At 40.9% G+C, this 18,531-nt stretch overlaps 1 protein-coding gene across 12 annotated transcripts in view; it reads right to left on the reverse strand.

Moving 5' to 3' along the window:
• VPS54 (VPS54 subunit of GARP complex) overlaps positions 1 to 18,531 on the reverse strand; it is a 54,439-nt gene continuing 35,908 nt past the window's right edge. For all 12 annotated transcript variants that reach the window (XM_041125086.1, XM_041125090.1, XM_041125089.1 and 9 more), the window contains 10 exons: positions 18,154 to 18,335; positions 17,242 to 17,354; positions 15,847 to 15,910; positions 13,571 to 13,676; positions 10,117 to 10,204; positions 8,324 to 8,445; positions 8,132 to 8,212; positions 4,376 to 4,483; positions 3,318 to 3,412; positions 1 to 1,303 (listed from right to left, as the gene is read on the reverse strand). In XM_041125086.1, coding sequence (XP_040981020.1) covers positions 1,198 to 1,303; positions 3,318 to 3,412; positions 4,376 to 4,483; positions 8,132 to 8,212; positions 8,324 to 8,445; positions 10,117 to 10,204; positions 13,571 to 13,676; positions 15,847 to 15,910; positions 17,242 to 17,354; positions 18,154 to 18,335 — 1,065 coding nt within the window. In that variant the 3' untranslated portion in view covers positions 1 to 1,197. The remainder of the gene's footprint in view (positions 1,304 to 3,317; positions 3,413 to 4,375; positions 4,484 to 8,131; positions 8,213 to 8,323; positions 8,446 to 10,116; positions 10,205 to 13,570; positions 13,677 to 15,846; positions 15,911 to 17,241; positions 17,355 to 18,153; positions 18,336 to 18,531) is intronic.

Consider the following 18,531-nt stretch of genomic DNA (forward strand, 5'->3'; position numbering starts at 1 on the left):
TGTGATTTTATAGCTTTATTTTGACTGACAATTAATGACATCTGTTATGCTAACAGATAAGCATGCCTGTCTGAAGAAACCATCGGCACACGCACACACTGTGTAGACCATTCCATCGTACATAATTGTCACGGGGTTAGGCACTCGGACTATGGTTAGGTAAAGAAGTGTGAGGTGAAATACACAGGCACTTTTACTTAGTACTGGCAGCGTCCAGTCTTAAAAGGTAGTATTAAAAACTCTTAAATAAATTAATTTCAGTTGCACCTTCCTTAATGGTGCAACCTTTTATAAGCAGCCTAAAAACTTTAAAATTCTTCCTGCCCTGTTTTCTGTGTCCTCCTCTGTCTTTATACACACCCCTTTGTGTCTTAGAACTGTGGAGGAATTGGCAAAGTAAGTCCTGCGACACCCTGTCTGTACCCCGCTGTCAGTGGGCACGGCTGCTCCAGGGTTGGGTAGCTGCAGGAAACCATCCCCACACCAGCCTTTTTACTACCTTCAAATTCCACCAGAAGCCCACTGGGATGTTGTCACTGCTAACGACAACCATTTCACAACTCTATCCAGTAGGTAATAGCTTCAGTGAACTGACAATTTGTTAGAAAATCATATCTTCAGACAGCAGTTTAGAGCCCAGTGTGAGAAATCCCCTGAAACAGGACTGCTCCCTAACAAATCTGAATCCTATATGCAAGCAATCAAAAGACATTTATTTATATAAAGTTCTGTAAAAAAATAAATTTTAGAACAGCATAGTTTCATAGAGAAAAACATTTTCTACAGAGTTCCAACTGCAAGATTTTTATATTGTACCATCATTAAATAAGGTGGGACACCATGTGAATTTCATTGCACTAGAAGAAATGCAAAGCATCTTTTTAATATAAAGATATACAGAGCATTCTAGACAACTACAGCTGTGTTACAGCTATGTGTTCTTTTGGATTTGGTCCAAAGAAACCTGAGTCTGTTTCCAGAGAGAATGAAAAAACATTGCACAGACAGCTGATCACTTGTTTCTTGCTGAAGGACACTGAAAAGATCACTCCCTGCAGCTCACTGAGCCTAGCTTCCCCGACTATCAATAGTGTCCTTTCTTGGATGCCGGTCTTAAGTATTCACCTCACAGTTGTCACGCTGCTTAGAAGAAAGTCGGTCTGTTGTCAGAGCCAAGTGACTGCTCCCAGTGGGTTATCACCTCTTCTGCTCCCAGATTTCAGCCATGTTTAGGTCTAAGTTGTTAAGGCCTTTCAGAGCTTGAAGGTTTCCAGTGTAAAAAGCTACATCCGAAGTAACCAATCTGCAGTGAAACAGACAACAAGATTAGCACCTGAGCCTGTCCCATCCACCTAGAGCATTCAGAAAAACAGCCAGGGGTTGGTTATGACTTGGGCACACAATTACAGCAATGCATGTTCAAGTACTAGGCCTGGATTAGATATTTTAAGTATTGGTTCAAAACTCAATGCTGCGGAGGTGGTTTATTTTACAGGAGTGACAGTAAATGATTACTGCTAGGTGTAAAACTAGTTATACGGAAGGGAGATCAAATGACAAGTTCAGAAAACTCGGCAGGAATTGAGCATCTAAAACTTCTATTCTCTTGCTGTAATCCCAGGCTTATCTTGACTTAAACCCCCAATTCCGTTGCAACTTAGAATATTAATTATTGCAACATTAATTTCTGTATTCTAGAAGGTTTATGTAAAAGCAACCAAACAGCAAAACAGCAATATTGTTTGTAACAGTTTATACAGAGTTAAAATCCCTCATACGTTGTTGAAACATATCAGGGGATGATAGAAACAAGATCATGATGTTTCTAGTTAGGAAGCGGCAAGATGTAGGAAAGAAAGTTGTATTTTCATACTAAAAAATTAACCAGGGTTCACAGATCTGTATTTTTACTATTATTACAGAAACAAGCAGTTTAAAATAGGATGAGGATCAGAAAAGCATGTTAAAAACTAGGTCAGTGAAGACTGCTGGAACAGCAGCAAGTGAAATCCAGCGTTTGATGTTTCCCTTCTCAAACAGCCCCAACGATGCACTCCCCAAGAGCTGTGTTCTCAAGTAAGTAACTGCTGCCATGAAAGAAACAGACTCAGGGCATTCCTGTTTCCAGCTGACAGTAAGGATGGGAAATACACCACCAGCATGTCACCAGGAACACCTGCCCCGACCCTCCTATCAAAAAGGGATCCATTTAGGCCATCCAGCCACAAGCATCAAACAAAAACAAAAGAGCAGGACGAAGACAGCACAGCACACTGTCTAGGACCAGAAACCCAAGCATGAAGCACTCCTGAACACACTCTGGGTGCTCTCATTTCAGCTGGGGATGCTGCGGCCTCACTCCTACTCAGTAAGCTTGTTGGCTTACTTAGTAAGTACCAAAGGCAACTGGATGTTATCTTGCAAATACGCCACAAGTACAGAAAACCATTTCAGATAAGCTCTTTAACAGAGTACAAGGATGAATAAGCTTAAGTGGGACAAGTAAGAATAAATTGGACAGGAACAAAACTCTTCTTCATTCCAGCAGTGTTTGAAACATTTATAAACTTCCTTCTCTGACTTCTTCAACTTAAGACAATGCTTTCTTGCCTGTGGGTAGGCTGACTTAATTTCACCCTTACTACACTGCAAATAAGCACCCCCAGGTCATTTAGAATGGTTATAAAACCCACCGTTTCAGGTGACAATCCAACTTACAATAGGATTCAGCCTGCAAGAGGCTGTACGCTTTCCTGGGAGCTGTGGGACACCAGGCACAGCCAGGTACACTCTCTCAGGAGTGGTACCACTGACCTGTTTTGGTGATGGAGGGTTGGGCAGGGGCAGGAAAGGGGAAAAGCTCTGTGAGCATTATCTGTTTCAAATTTAGTTCTGCTCTAAAACAAATTTCTTTATAGAAGCTCCCCATTGCACAGATGAAATACCACTTTTTCCTTTTTTTACTTTGCTAGCACCATGAGTCATCACCCACATTTCAAAACTGTTTCATGAATCACACAATTCTTGCGAATTAAGCTGTGGCTGTCACACAAAAGGAGAAAAAGCAATCCACAAACTGAGGAAACCTACAGCAGGTCTCCAGTAGGACAATGCCCAATTCCCAATCTATTACCAAGCTGACTGCATTCCCAGTTATCCTGGAAAGGCACAAGTCATGTCCTTTACTGTAAGAAAGCTCCAAATGGGACATACTAAAACATGGAGCGTGGCTGCATTCTGCAATCACAACTTTCTTGCAGAAGACAAAGTCTGCTTATTTAAATAAAGCAGTAAAAAAAAAAAGTGCCCAAACGTACCCATTCAGAGGTCCTCCGTCATTGACTACATTTAGGTGGGCCAGCTGCCTCTTCAGGTGAAGTTTGTAGCTTGCGTTAATTCGTAAAAACAACATCTAAAGAAACCACAGAACCAGAGTAACGAACCATCCCCGTGCTTGCATCACTGCCTACAGTAAGGAAATACACTGCAAACACCTAAAAATCACTAATCTTTGGGTTTGTTTTTGCAGTTCATGTGATTTTCCCTTCTGCCAATCCTTCAGCCTCCTAATCTTTCTGGCCATACACAATTTCTAACACACAGGACAGTATACACGCTCACTTATTTGTTATGTGTGGCACTTAGAGGACAAGTTCTTGGGAGCATGAATTTTTCTTCCCTGTTGTCTGAAGCATCTAGCCACTTGTATTAAGGCTAGAAGATAACAAATCTCTTTCCTGTACTATAATCCCTTAAAGTCTTTTTTCCAAGAGAAAGTGTGAAAAACAGTTTGAAGGGACCATTTAATTTAGTGCAAAAGAGAAACTACAATTTAGTGTATTCAGTGACTGGATCAGTCCTTTCTGTCCTCAGATTTACAACTCTGCAGTAGCAATAACTGCAGCAAAATACTGAAAAAAGCACACCTGATACAATTTGGCTGCATAATACATCTGGTACAATTTGGCTGCATAATACATTTAGGGACCTTTGGAACCCACTAAGTTTGAGCAACGTTACAGAAGAATTCCCTAAAAGGGCTGTACTCAAGCCCCAAAGTGTTGCCATTTGTGTAGAATTTCAGGATTAACTCCTGAATTGAAGATTCACCTCTCTAGACATTAAAATGCAGCTCAAAATGCTGGAATCGGTCAGTTCTTCTTGCGTGTCTTATCATTCTCCCTGCACATCCAAACACTTACTTCAGCTCAGACCAAGCTGTCTGCGTGACTGCTGCCAACCCCTTTAATGTGTGGGTTTCACAAAGGCTCAAAAAAGAATTTCCCCCCCTAGATAAAGCAGAAGTCTCTCTTGTTACTGAGTTCATGTGCATTTGCAAGGGAGTTGTTACATGAATCTCAAAAATAACATTCACCTGAGTTTGCTCCTCAGGAAGCAGATCATATATAGCTTCATGCATCTTTGCCATTTGCTTGCAGATATTCCTGAAGCATGCTGAAGGAACAGGAGCTTTCACTTCATACTGGAAATAAAAACACAACCAGTTACTCCTTTCTACCACTTTAAAACGGTTTGTATAGGAGAGCTTCCAACAGCCATCTGAAGCCCTGCATTGCTAATGACATACTTAGAATCAAGGTTCATTTAGCATATCACAAATTAAAATGGTTGCTGGGCATCATCTGTTTCAGCCAAGAGCTCACATCCTACAATCTTTTAGCAGTTCTTGCTTTATAAGCACACAGTAACATTCAAAGCAGTATGAAATCTGAGGATTTCCCAATTTGATCTATTCACCTTTGTTAGTTTGAATTGCTTCTCTTTGCTCATTACTTTTTGTTGGCTTCCATTACCCTATGAATTACAGATGCAGAGAGAATAATCACTGTGCCAGCTACACAGATGCATGCCATGTGGCCTGCTAGCTGGCCCTCTCCTTCAGATTTGTATACGTCAATGACAGACAAGAAATTCTACCTCTGATGAATATACCCCTCAAGTACTTCATGAGAGAAAACTACTTCTCTAAGATCATATACATCCAAATTTCTGAAGAAACAAGGAAAGGAAAGCATAAAGAAATGGAAACTCCTGAAAACTCAATATTGGCCATAAAAAAAACCCCAAACCACCCCACAAAAACATTGCAGAAATACCTTGGAAAACAAAGTAGAAAACGTCCCTTCTCCCAGTGACTGAAATGCAAGAACCAAGACACTGGAAACCACCAGAGGGCAAGAGATTTGCTACACAGGGAACAAAATTCTTACATCCCCACCCTGGATAGGGAAGATCTGAATGTGATTTCAGAAGCACTTTGAAAAACTATCCCAGGAACAGTGAAGCCAGCTCTTCAGTTCCTGGTGGAGAGGCTGTGCTAGCACAAGCCTGGGTTAAACACTGGTAGGTCGCCTTTGGTAGGGTCATACATCCCCACAGAGCCTTGCATAATTCAGTGGAAGAGCTGAATCATTATCACTAAATTATTTACAAATGCAATGGAGGAGATGCTCTCTCTTATGCTAGCCTGCATTGTGAAAGCAAACAAAGCTTGCCTAAGTGTGGGAGAAAAAAAAGAAATGAGGAGTTTTGAGAAAGTCTTTACAGAAAAGCCAAATTGATGACTTAATTTTGACAGAAGCAGCAGAAAAATAGTGCTTACTGCTCCAGAAGCCCTGCTCCCTGCGCGGGACAACAGCACAGCATACAGGATTGTGCCTCAAGTCATGAAAGTTAGGCAACAAATGATTTACAATTTACCAGTATGTTGTACAGCCAAAGGGAACTGGCAAGCTGCAGCAATGGCTCTTGCATGACTACAGACAAATCACACCCTGCATCGTGACAGGGGAAAAGCAACAGCACCAGAAAGAAACATGAGCTCCAGCCCTACAAGGTGCCGGCCATTTTTACCTCCAGCTAAGGTCAACAGCGTGTAATACCACAAGGGATCAGACAAAAATTTACTGCTGTTCTGTCCAAACAGTCACAAGACAGCAAGCTCCAAGAGAAGCTAAGAACTCACACTGGATTTTTTCCATGAACATTTATCGCTTTTTAAAAACCTACACTTTTTTCGCGTGTTAATTATAGTTGTTAAATACCCCTGTTCCTGTTTTATCTCCCTGCCAATGTTAACAGACAGATGCTGGGAACTGTCCATGCTGTGGTGAAATGCCTCGCTGAGCTCACAGCCTCATCACAGCGGCACTGTGTGAAGACAGCTCCTGTTCCCTGCAGCTCCCAGAGGGAAGCAGAGCCTGAAAATCCAAAAGTAACTTGCCCATGTTACCCAAGTGCCAGGTCAATGTCCCATCTACTGGACCAAACTGTTTGTCTCCTACAAAGCAGGTTTCTAGACCATGCAATGCTTGTTTTTAAAGCATGCTGGACACACACTGCTATGAAACTTGCTTGCTTGCTCATTCAGATTTGCACACTTTAAAGCAGGTGACCACTTTATCCACAAGGCACTGAAATATTTGGACTCTCATAAAGACATATAAAACAAAGAACACACTGACATGGTTGCACTGACATGCCCATTTGCAAATTTCCTGTTTTTATGTTCTTCACAGCCTTCAGCGCCAAGATTTCATTATTTCAGGAACAAGATGAGCCAAATTATGCGGTACGTTAGGAATAGAGGCAAATCAACACATGATCTCCTTTTCTCCTGTGCTCTGTGGGTTGCATTCACGCAAGCCAGGCACTCTCAGTCAAGCCTTTAAGAGCTCTAAAGGACAGGAATATTCTCAGTTTGTATCTCGTGGCAGCTCACAAGGGGAGAATGGGCTCTAAAGATGGAAGAACAGTAAGGGATGGATACTTACTAACTACCATCAAGAACATAAACTGTGTTACTGGTTTGTGGGCTAACTTGCTTGGAATCAATAATCTAAATCCTTGCATTTGTCTTTTATTTTCAAGCGATAAGAGGTAAAGTGACCAAAAAGCCATGTTACTTCACAGAACAGGTATTTGGGGGGGGTTAGGGCACAGAAAGCAGCAGACCAATATTTGGATCTTTAGAAAAGGGCATAAACATGTTTTAAAAAGTATAAACACAACAGGAAGCAGGGAGTCTTAATTTAAATGCTTTGGCTTTTTTTCCCCCCCTAAGTGTAGGTAACACTATTTGATAGCCCAAAAACAGATGAAAAGAAAAAGCACAACATAAAACAAACAATAGAAACAGTGAGGAAGACAGAAATGCTGCATGTTACAGCTGCCTCACTGCAGCCCCCATCAGCCTGTCCCCAACCTGTGCCCCACCAGGGAGATGCTGTGCTTCTCACGAGCTCCTAAAAGGAAGGGGTTGGCCCAGGCCAATCAATCAAATCTGTCACTAAAGAATTACTTTTTCTCTCTCATAGAATAGCTTTTTTTTTTTTCTTTTTCCAAAGAGCGTAAGATCCAAAGCAAAAAACTAAGCTTTAAAAGCTCATGTACTTTATCTATGAGATCTGTGGGCCCAGGAGGTCCCATCTTGGGGCAGTCTCTGTCAGTGTATTCTGCCTTGAGATGAGTCAGAGTGAGTGGATCCAGCCCAGGACCAACCTGTTCCACTGACGAGTGTTCAAAAACCAAAGAACACTAAGAGCACTTCATGGGACAGCTATTAACGCTGCTACACAGCGGGAACTGCTAAGAGCAGACCTCTAGTCCCCAGGCCTGCAGTCCAATAAATGGGCTGGTCCTTCCCCTCCAAAAACTCTTCCTCCTCCGCAGTTTTTTGCTGTTTCCTCAGCTGCAGGAAATTACACGCTCCCCACTTCCAAAGAGGCACCATCAGGAAGAGCAGGAAACGGGAACTGGCTCAGCCTGACTACAGACAAGAGCTGTCAGTGGATAAAACTGCTGAGGGTAGGAGAGCACTTCAGTTTCTAAACACCAGAGCATCTGTGCCAGCCAAAGCATTTCTGTCACTGCTGAAGGAGTAAACAATTTCTTTTTGTGGGGGTGAAGGTGAATGACACCCAGGTGGCAAATGTTAAGACAAAACACATTCACAAGCACAGCACAGAGCTTTCTGTTTATACAGTTCAAAGAAGTTCAAACAAGTCCTGATTAGGAAAGTTTAAGACTCCATTTGAAACATCTAGACTGTATACAATGAGACCTCCAATTGCAATTTAGAGAGTGTATAATTATTTCCATAAATCATTACCTTGGATAATAGTTTGTCAAATAAGCTATCCATTATGGCAACGAGCTTTGCTGAAATTTCAGCTATGTGGTCGTGATAATCCTGTAATGGAAGAAAGCAGGTTTTATTTACTATCTAATGGCATTCATATTCTTCACAGCACAGTTGAAAGGCAGAACTTTGTGTTTAATTAGGAAATGCTGAAAGAATTACCTTCGTAATGTGGTCAAAATGCCTGAGCATGCTAAACTGCTTCGGCTGCAGTCGAGCTTCAAAATGAGCCCTGATAATAGGAATGTAGTGTACGATTAGCTGTAGGCAACGTGAAGAAAGGGCTGTAAATCCAGAAGCGAGAGAGGGAAAGAAAAATAATTTCGTTATTACACAGGAAGAGTCATTTTGTATAGACTGTATCTCCTTTAACACAGATAACAGATCTGATGCAATTTAACTTAAAAAAAAAAAAAAAAAAAAAAAAAAAAAAAAAAAAAAAAAAAAAAAAAAAAAAAAAAAAAGGAGGTAAGCATTTGTTTCCACTGGGAAACCCCACGCAGTGAAGATGCCAGATTAGTACCTAGCTATTCACACCCAGCTTCTGTAAGATACAGGTTAAGGGACTAATTTTACAAGAGGCTTTAAGTGTCTACTTGACATTTTGAGCGCTGAGCACACACAGACATCAGAGAGATCTCAAAAGACCTGACTCATCAGCTACCTAACCTCAGCAGCCACATTCTCAAGACATCAATATTTCTTCTGCAGGAGGTGTACATAAACACCCTCCCCTGCCAGTGCTGAGCTGCCCAGAGCCTGCTCCTGCCTGAATTGGGAATCCAGCAGGATTCCCAAAACTGAGCTTCTCCTGTGTCCAACAGGGCCCAAGCCAACAGCAGAATACATGGTGGTGCCTGCATGGTCACCACACTGGCCAAACCTTCTGGAACAAAGACCTGACCCAGCTTTTCTCTGCTCACTTGTGTCTGTTCCAACACTACGGCCCATGGCCCCTTGTGAGGGAAGCCTCTCAACTCGTCCTCCTCAAGCTATTGCCTTTTTAAAAGGGAAATGCAGACTGGTAATCAGGACACCCTGCAACATGGGAACTGCCAGTTCAAACACCTGCTTCTATCCATCAACCAAAGGCTCTTAATTTCAGAAAACAGTTTAGAACTGGGGGCTCTAGTAGCATGTCAGGCTTTCTGTAACATGGAACTGGGTACCTAGTTCTCCCCAGCTTTTCAGAGCAGCTAAAGCAGTCCAGGCAGGTAACTTGGGGCTGGCAATTCAGCTAAATAGATGCACACCGAAAATGAGACACTCTAAAGCCCAAATCATAGTCTGGATTCAGAACACAGGCACAGAGCCCTAAGTTATCTGACTGTGCCAGGACATTCAGCCACATAAAGACTAACTATTAGACTTAGAGCCACCCACAGAAATAATTTCACGCATTACTGACATGTGGTTATAACCCACAGGAGCTGTACGTGGACATGGCGTTACAGAATACAGCACCACGGGGCAGACAGGACAGCACAGCTCAGCGAAATGCATGGGGACAACAGGGGTTTGGCTGCATTCCTCTATCTACGTACTTCCAGTCTCAAGATCTGACCACCAAGCAGCTCCCAAGCATGCCAAAGTCAATGCTGAAAAAGTAACTACGCCTTCCCGCAGTCAAAATATTTTCATGGAAAACTTGCTAGCCTGTATATTTGTTCTTATGCTTCCTTCATGTAACACAGTGAACCTTTAAATTTAAAGTCATCCAGTAGACAGAGCAAAGGAATTCAATGGATTTTAGTCCGCCCCTTAATCAGACAATTCACTATCTTTTATACATGCTTTACCCCCCAACCAGCAAGGTCTTATCACCCTCTGTGTTCCATGCACAGCACCACGACACAAACATAGCTTTTCATAAATGCTATGGGGTTTTTTGTGTTTGGTATTTTTTAAACAGGCAGGAGAACAAGCTTTGACATTTTAAATATAGAAATCCATACCTAGGTTTTTTGTAGTGATTGTTTTCAAACCAACAACTTGCAACGCACCAGCTCCAAGCACTAGTTGGCAACTTCTAGAGTTGAAATACTGTAAGAAAAAGGTAACGAAAATGCATGCTGACTCTTAAAGACTACACATAACCACAGTTGAGAAATACCATCAATAGAATTTTGCAAGATTAAATACAGTATTATGAAGGCCAGTACCAGAGTTTCACATAGGGCTTACTACAGAAGAGTCCGTGACTATTAACTAGTAAGACAAAAGGAACTTTTTCACCACTCTCAGTAGTCACTGGCCCGTAGTATTTTTTGACTCAGCTTACGCTAAAGCACTCAAGGCTGCGTTTTAGTAAAGGGAAGCAGAAATACTGCTATTAAAAACACAGTTAGTTACACAGTGATTTCAATTCAGGGACTAATTTCTGCTTCTCTACAAGACCTTTGGGTGACGCTTCTCTCAGTGTGAAAGAAAAGCAGCAAGTCAGACTTGCTGCAGACTAGCTATGTTCAGCCTTACTTTGAAAGTCATACACAAGAACAGCTTTGTACTAGAAATCTATAAAACATACTTCTCAAACCAGGACCTTGGATAAGTGAAGGGTAAGGATCTCACTAGTTTTGCTAAGTAGAGTAGACAAGTGTCATATCAGAATGGAAAATATCAAAAGAACGAGTTTCTGCTCTGGCTCTAGACCGTCCCCACTGCTGATGTTAAAGAAAACTTGAAAGCACTGAAACTCGCTGCTGCTGAGGTGGCTGAATCTGTGTTTGTAACACTATAAAATACCCAGATTAAGAAATGATGCACAGAAGATAAGCCACATCAAAAACCAATTCTGTAACAATGCCAGGTATAGTGGACAACTCATGAGTTGATCTTCCTAACTTAGTTCAAGGAGAAAAGAAGTTATCATTAAATGCACACAGGCTAGCAAAGTCTCTGGACAGTAAGACAGTTCCTGTTAGCATATTCTGTCTTATTTTGGAATTCTGCTCCATCACCCAGCTTGAGACACCAGATATTCTAGACTGGCTTGGGTGCTGCAGTAGAGACAGAGGAGCCATGGCTGTTGTCCCCAATTTCTGCACTGAATGGAGAGCAGAAGTCCCAGGGCTCATGTTTGAACAGAACTATCCTGTTGACACTGGGGTGGAAACTGGAAGGCAAAACCTATAGAGAGCTGATCCTTTCTCATGCACCTGAAGAAAGATTCACAAGAAATTGTGACAAGGTTGCCTGCAGCTTGTGTCTGCAACACAGAGGATTTCCCTCACATAGAGCTCCTTCTGTTTTGGGCCACAGCCCTGCTTCAGAGGTCTTGCTTCATGATAATGCAAGAACAAACCAGAAATTTCAACCATCCTTGAGTGAAAACAGGAAACAATTTTTCTGGCTATTGCCTGGTATCAGTCACAAAACCCAGGACCAGAGGATACACCGTGAACTCCACACAGCCGATCTAGGCTGCCAGAGTGGTGTATCTGGGGCCAGAAGTGCAACCCAGACCTAGTGCCACAACTGAACCTGAGCTACATGTGACCGCTGACCCAAGAGGCATAATCTGCTCTGCTCTCAGAAGGAAGTCAGGGTCCGAAACTGACACTCACTTCATCTCCTCCTGAAAAGCAAGACCTTTTCTTATGCCTCCTGGTGGACTTCAGAAGTAGATCCACTGAGCCACAAACAGATATATCCCACACAGCCTAAGCTCCTCTGATGTATTTAGCTCAGGTTAGCATCAACTCATTGACTGCGTGGCAGCCCATTAAAAACATGCTCTATAAAGGATGACAGACACTCACATTCTCCCCCTGCCTTTTGTGAATATTACTCAGTTACCGGATGGCCTGTTGCAAACAAAGCAGAGAGGAAGCAGCATGCCTGAAACATCAAAAGAGCAATACCCCCTCCTTGTGACTGCTTGGAGGAAAGCATTTCTGTGTTCCAGCACCATGGCTGCAAGCTTTCTCTTATCTGCACCAACTAAAGAACTCCGGTAATTATGATCGTGTTTTTGTCTATACGCAGGCATCATTTCACTCTGGTTGCAGCCACAGTTCAAAACGGCCTGGAATTTCATTACCTGGGAACACTTTGCAATTTCCATCACAATAAAGACTAGCTCTTGCTACCTTCAAAGCTTGCTAGCTGACAGTTGTCAAACAAGAAGCGTAGTGACCAGCAAGGACACCTTGAGTGGCTCTTATTTTGTTCAAAGTGTAATAAATGAGCTTTTGTTTTTGCTAGCTGTTCTCGTCATGTCTCCAATTGATGGCACCTTTCTGCCAGATAGGAAATACAATAATTAAACTGCACACAATGTTTGAATACCAAGGAGTAAAACGCAAATGACAAAGCTAGAACAAGATATGGTAGGGAGAGAGAAGTAATACAGAGATGCAAATCTAGACGAGTTTGAGGCATCTGCTGCTACTCCGCCTGCCAAAAGGTGCTGCAATACTTGAGTGAAGCAGCAGCTGGAGAATGACAGGTGAAGTGGGGCATCCCCAGTCCCAGACTGATTGATTTGCCTCAGATGGTGCTTTCAAAGGGGCAGGTTTGTAGATGAATCTGAATGATGACTGCAGGGAAGAGTGTTCCTGTATCTGGTTATTCAGATAAGAAATACCAACAGGAAGATTATTTAAAGGTCCATCTCCTAGGGTGTGTTTCCCTTCCCCATCCCTCACCTTATGTGAAATATACTTTTAGAGAGTAGAATCTGTTCATCTTTCAATGATTATGCTTATGTTCAGAACCCTAATACCTGACATAACCTTTGTGGGCAAAGACACAAGGGAAAACCTTGAAATAAATTAACTGTTAGACTTTGGAGCCTATAAATATATACACACACACACACACATATATATATATAAAAATTATTTTTTATTATTGTTTACTTATATTACCTTGCAGTATCTGTGCTTTACCAGCTTTCTTCTTCCTTAGTGAGGAATAAATGACAAAAAGGTCCTGGTCTTTCATCATCTTTACATTTTACAACAGAAGCTTCATCCCATACTATTTTTCATGCTTCTACTGGCTATACCTCTACTGACTTGTAAAAAGCAAGGGACTCATTTCCTTCCTGAATATAGATATATCTCTGTGGCATCTGGGATCAAATTGCTGCTTCTTCAGCAGCATTAATCCTACATCCAGCCTGAAGGACAGGCAGCTATGACAAACACTACTAGATGGGATTTCCAGTATTCCAGGTGAACAAGAGGAACAACAGCCTTCCTGAAGTTAATTCACACAACAAATTGCATTTTAATGCCCTTAGCTTAAAAGGCTACCTTATGGCACAATAACAAATGCCATCATTTTAAGACAATTATATCATTTATGATATGAAATCATAAAAGTGAAGCATTGCAGAAAGTAAGCCATATTCTCCTCCCTGAATACCCCTGATGAGCACAGTCGGTACATTTGGAGTCATACCTTCAGTAAATCAGACAGGCGGGTAAGCATGTCAGTGGTGATGGAAGGAATGTTATCCACACACTGGCAGTACTCAAGGATTATTCTTATTAACAGCAATACTGTCCTACAAGAGAGGAAACAGCCAAATATGTCATCTCAGTGCACAGAAAATGCTGAAAAATCAAACAAAGGCCAATCATGTTGATAGAAAGCCACCTGATGCTAGAGTTTAGAGCATTAAATAAACCCACTAACTGATCTGAAGTAGAAGTAAAACATAAAAGAAGATATACATGAAGATGGTTATAAAGAATACCCATTCCACAGGGCGGCGTGTGGAAAAAGTACTTAACATATATGAGAGAAAATCTCTGAAGTTCATTGGTACAACTTTTTCATCTCCAAAAAAGCTACTGTGGAACTAGAAGTCTCCACATAGATGTTGGCAGGGGACAAAAAATCCAAAGCTCCTTTCTTGTACTACTGTATAATTCCGGCCAACTTTGAGCAAATATAAAAATCCACAGAATGTAGACAGCAACCACCATTGAAAAGGATGTAATGAATGCTAAGGAGTCACAAACAGAGAAGACAGCTGTGAACAAACAGCAGCAATATTGAAAGATGCTCAACACCTCTAATTTCGCCTGAATTCAGCAGGCACTGGAGAATTTGGGAGCTACCGGATGGAAATAAGGCAGCTCCACAAAGAGCAGGTATGTTCCTTTGAATTCAAATACACAGAAGGCAGGAAAACTAAGGCAAGATCAAATGTTCAGAGTAGATATTCTAACATTTCAAAAAGTTAAATCTCTCTCTTCCTTCAGGCAGTAGAGTACAGAAAGATGATGAACAATCAACTGAAAATAAACACCTGGAGAATTTTTTGAGAACATCTAGGCTTTTTTTCATGAATACATTTTATCTGATGAATTACAATGAAACTATGTAGAAGTCTGTAGAACTGAAACAAATACTTGGACCAACATGAAGCTCACAATTGCTTCACAGAGCTAAATATAACAAATTTCAAATGAGCAGAGATGGATTATCAAACACATCAGCTATTAAGTAAATTTTATCCTTTAAAGCATGTTCAAATGCTCCTACTCGACCTGAAATGCTCTTTTGCAGTGATATCAGTTGGCTGGCACAGAAGTTCTGAGCCATCAGCTTCTGTTTCTAATCGAACAATGACGCATCATCATGAAGCAACTCATAAAATGACACCTGGTCAAAGATATTATGTAAATCAGAACTTTTAAGTTTGGGGTAAATTGATGTTAGGACTCTGGGGAGTGAGATCTTCCAGGTTTTACTCCCTCCCCAAAACCACTCTCATGCATATTTAATGCTTAAGCCTCATAGTCTTTGGAAATACAGCTTGCTTTTAAACGGAAGAAGTATGTGAGTATCATATATTTCAAAATGTCTTTGATATAACCAGCTTTAAGAAACTACTTTCCAATCCAAAGCAATCAGGATACCAAGGAATAGCACATGCAGCTTGTGAGATAGCCCATATCTTATTTCTTATTCTGAATAAGGTAAGCAATCATTCAGTGTTGGACTCATGTATCTTGAGGTTGTTTAGCCTGGAGAAGAGAAGGCTGCGGGGAGACCTTATTGTGGCCTCTCAGTACTTAAAAGGGGCTTATAAGACTTTTTAGTAGGGCCTGTAGCGACAGGGCAAGGGATAATTGTTTCAAACTAAAGGAGGGTAGATTCAGACTAGATATAAGGAAGAAATTTTTTACAATGAGGGTGTTGAAACACTGGCACAGGTTGCCCAAAGAGGTGGTAGATACTCCATCCCTGGAAACATTCAAGGTCAGGTTGGATGGGGCTTTGAGCAACCTGATCTAGTTGAAGATATCCCTGCTCATTGCAGGGGGTTGGACTAGATGACCTTTAAAAGGTCCCTTCCAACCCAAACTATTCCATGATTCTATGATTTTCCCAGAGACAACCTATATTGCAAGAAATAACAGTGTGCTGTGAAGACAAACCTGTATTTTCATGACTGTGTGTTTTCATGAAATAACTGGAAAAAAACCCCCATATTCAAATGAAACCATAAATTTCAGCCTAGTCATTCAGAGAAGAAACAGCATTTTAATGAACAGAAGAGCTTGCAATGTTTTATAACTGGGAACTAGAGAGAAACCAGTCTGTGAAAGGAGAGGGGGTTTTTTATTTAAATAAGATTGTTAAAGCTGTTAGTATTCATCACAGTTCTACTCAAAAGTTCTTGCCAACTAACCCACTGCTAAGAGAAAGAGAGTGCATCTTACCCAACTGTTGCATATTTTTGTCCTTCAACAATAAGGAATTCAGCTGGCTTTCTTTCTTCAATAGCTAGACGTTTTAGCAAGAAAAGAAAAGGGATGAATTGAACTAAAAACAAGTACAAAAAATGCTAGTTTCTAAAAATTTAGTGTTTACTTGCTAAGGCTTGAAAAAAACCACAATCAACCTTTGGAGCACCGCTCTCTTTTACAATATTTATTATATAGTTGGTGACCCATCATAATTGTTACAACCTATAAAGTTACTTTTTAATCTGCTGGGATTTTAGATCAAAAATCCCCCAAAGCCCAACAGTCATTATGGACTTAGAAACTTCAAATACAACAGGTTACAAATAGAAGAAGAAAAGCAGAAAAAGTTACTATACATTCTCAAATTATTTGCTCTGTATATTAATATTTTAGCGTCAAACCACTTCTTCCTCAGGCTTCATAGCAGAAGCTCTTACTGATGCAGCTTTTCATGCTAAATTTGATTCACCAGTTTCCTATCTTCTTGAAGGAAGCTGCAAGAGCCTATTTTAAGAGCAATGGTTGATGAGCATATTTTGATGTCATGTTCCATAGTTGGAGTGATTATTGCCTAATATGCCCTCTGTATCTGTTATATTCCTTTTGAGGAGTCGGGGTTTCTCTATTACTGTATTCTCTTCCTTCTCATCTACTGGCATTTTCCTTGCCCTCTATGTATGTTTCCTTCCTCTTCCAGCTGTTCACACACATTCATCACTGCAGTATTGGATGAGTATCCCCACAAGGTGAGAACACGTTATGCATTCCCATTTTGCACATGGGTAAATGGAGTGCAAGGAGAAAAAAGTAACTTGTCTGAGGTCAAATGAGGTTTCTGTAGCAAGGTAAATAATTGAATGTACATGAGTTTTCACTTCCATGAGCAGCCACATAGCACGCTGCCTTTCATTTGAACAACTCGCAGATGAAGTAGTGGGAAGGAACAAGCTTTGTTTAACACAGGGGGGGCCGAGCACACACACATGCTCCTCAGTCCCTTGCAATACTTCAGTGGTACGTTCTGTGGAAAGACTGAACTTGTGCAAAGACTGTAAGCCTCTACAATGGGAATACGTATATAAAAAAAGTAGCTCCCTCCCTGTGCTAACACTTAAATGGGTTTTCAAAAAAAAAACCAACAAAAACTTTAAAAGGTCAGCACAAGAAGTTTCAACACCAGTAAAAGGGAAAAAAAAAAAGAAAAAGAAAAAAGAAAAAAAAAAAGAAAAGGTATCACCTTCCTTCTGATCCCCCCAGAAGACAGCGAGCAAACAGATCAAGAGTGACATCGGAATATGTCCATCAACATTCAATTGCAGCATTTGCTGATAATAAATTCAGTTAACAGTAGGACTGCAAGATACACACCTGCTGGTTTTTTTTCAGGGAGAGAAATTCTGCCATCTGACACCGAATCTACAAGATCCTGAAACTCGGCAGGAACTTCAGCTTGCTTCCAGCGCTCGTTGTCCAAAAGTAGGCTAGTTATAAGCACAAAAGAGAGGAGGCTGAGAAAATGAAATGCCTTGTCTTGACGCTTCTCCTGCCTGTAATGTCATGGAATCAAAACTACAGTAATTTAAAAAGCCAGTGGCCCAAAATGGTATGTTATTCATCTTCATTAGAAAGAGGTGCCCAACAATTGGCAGTAGCAAAACAGAAAAATACCGTGTTGGCATAGAGATCTCACAATTTGATCATTCAATCTATCATAGAGGACAAAAGACTACACTAGGCAATAAAGATCCTTATGACTTCACTGCCACTGAAGTAATGTGCAAATACTGGAATTCTAAGAGCTTTTTTGATGGATGAGAGCATAAAGACTTGATCTATGTTACTGGGAAGGCTGTTCCCCAAGTGGTTTGGGGTTTTTTTAATTGTTGTTTTTGTTGGAGGTTTTTTGGGTTGGGTTTTTTTGGTGTTGTTGTTGGTTTGGATTTAAAAAAAAAAAAAAAGTTGGAAGTGAATTATCCTGAAGTTACTTAACCCCTGAGACAGAGCAATCCTGCCCTTCAATGTCAGTCTTGAGTATTTCCTGTGGCTATTACTGTCCTTATTTAGGTAACTGTAGAACAATCCAGTTTGAAGAACTGTTACAAAACCAGTAAAAGTCTAAACCAATTGGAAATAATAGGGGTTTAATACAGTTTTTTCACCCCCTGCTCTTAAGTACAACTGGCTTACTAGTGTTCTAGGCAACAAAAGATTGTGTTTGCCTGGCATATGATTGATAAAATTATTCATGTAAGAACACAAAGATCTTCTACCCAAAGATACCTTAGTTTCGTCTTCCTCTCTTCATGGAATCTATTCACAAATCTATTGGCTTGACTCTGAAGTGCTCCTCGCAAGGACATACTTTTCCTGCCGCAGATCTGCTCAGTATCTAAGATAAAGCCTTCCATCAAGCGAGAAAGAGCAACAAACTCACTGGAATTCAGCTTCTCTAGGAAGCCATCCTATATACAAACAAAACCATTGTAAGGAGACATAACACTACAAAAATTCAGAGATGTAAAGAAATAACTAATCAGCGTGTCTGAGGTCTACTAGTATTTTAAGAGGCACATTATTCAACCCTACATGGGACAGAGAAGGCAGACTGCAGTGCAAGCAGCTACCTTGTCATAGATATGCATTCTCTGCATGGAGTTT

This window comes from Aquila chrysaetos, chromosome 8 (assembly GCF_900496995.4).
Source record: "Aquila chrysaetos chrysaetos chromosome 8, bAquChr1.4, whole genome shotgun sequence".
In the NCBI taxonomy this organism is placed as follows: Eukaryota; Metazoa; Chordata; class Aves; order Accipitriformes; family Accipitridae; genus Aquila; species Aquila chrysaetos.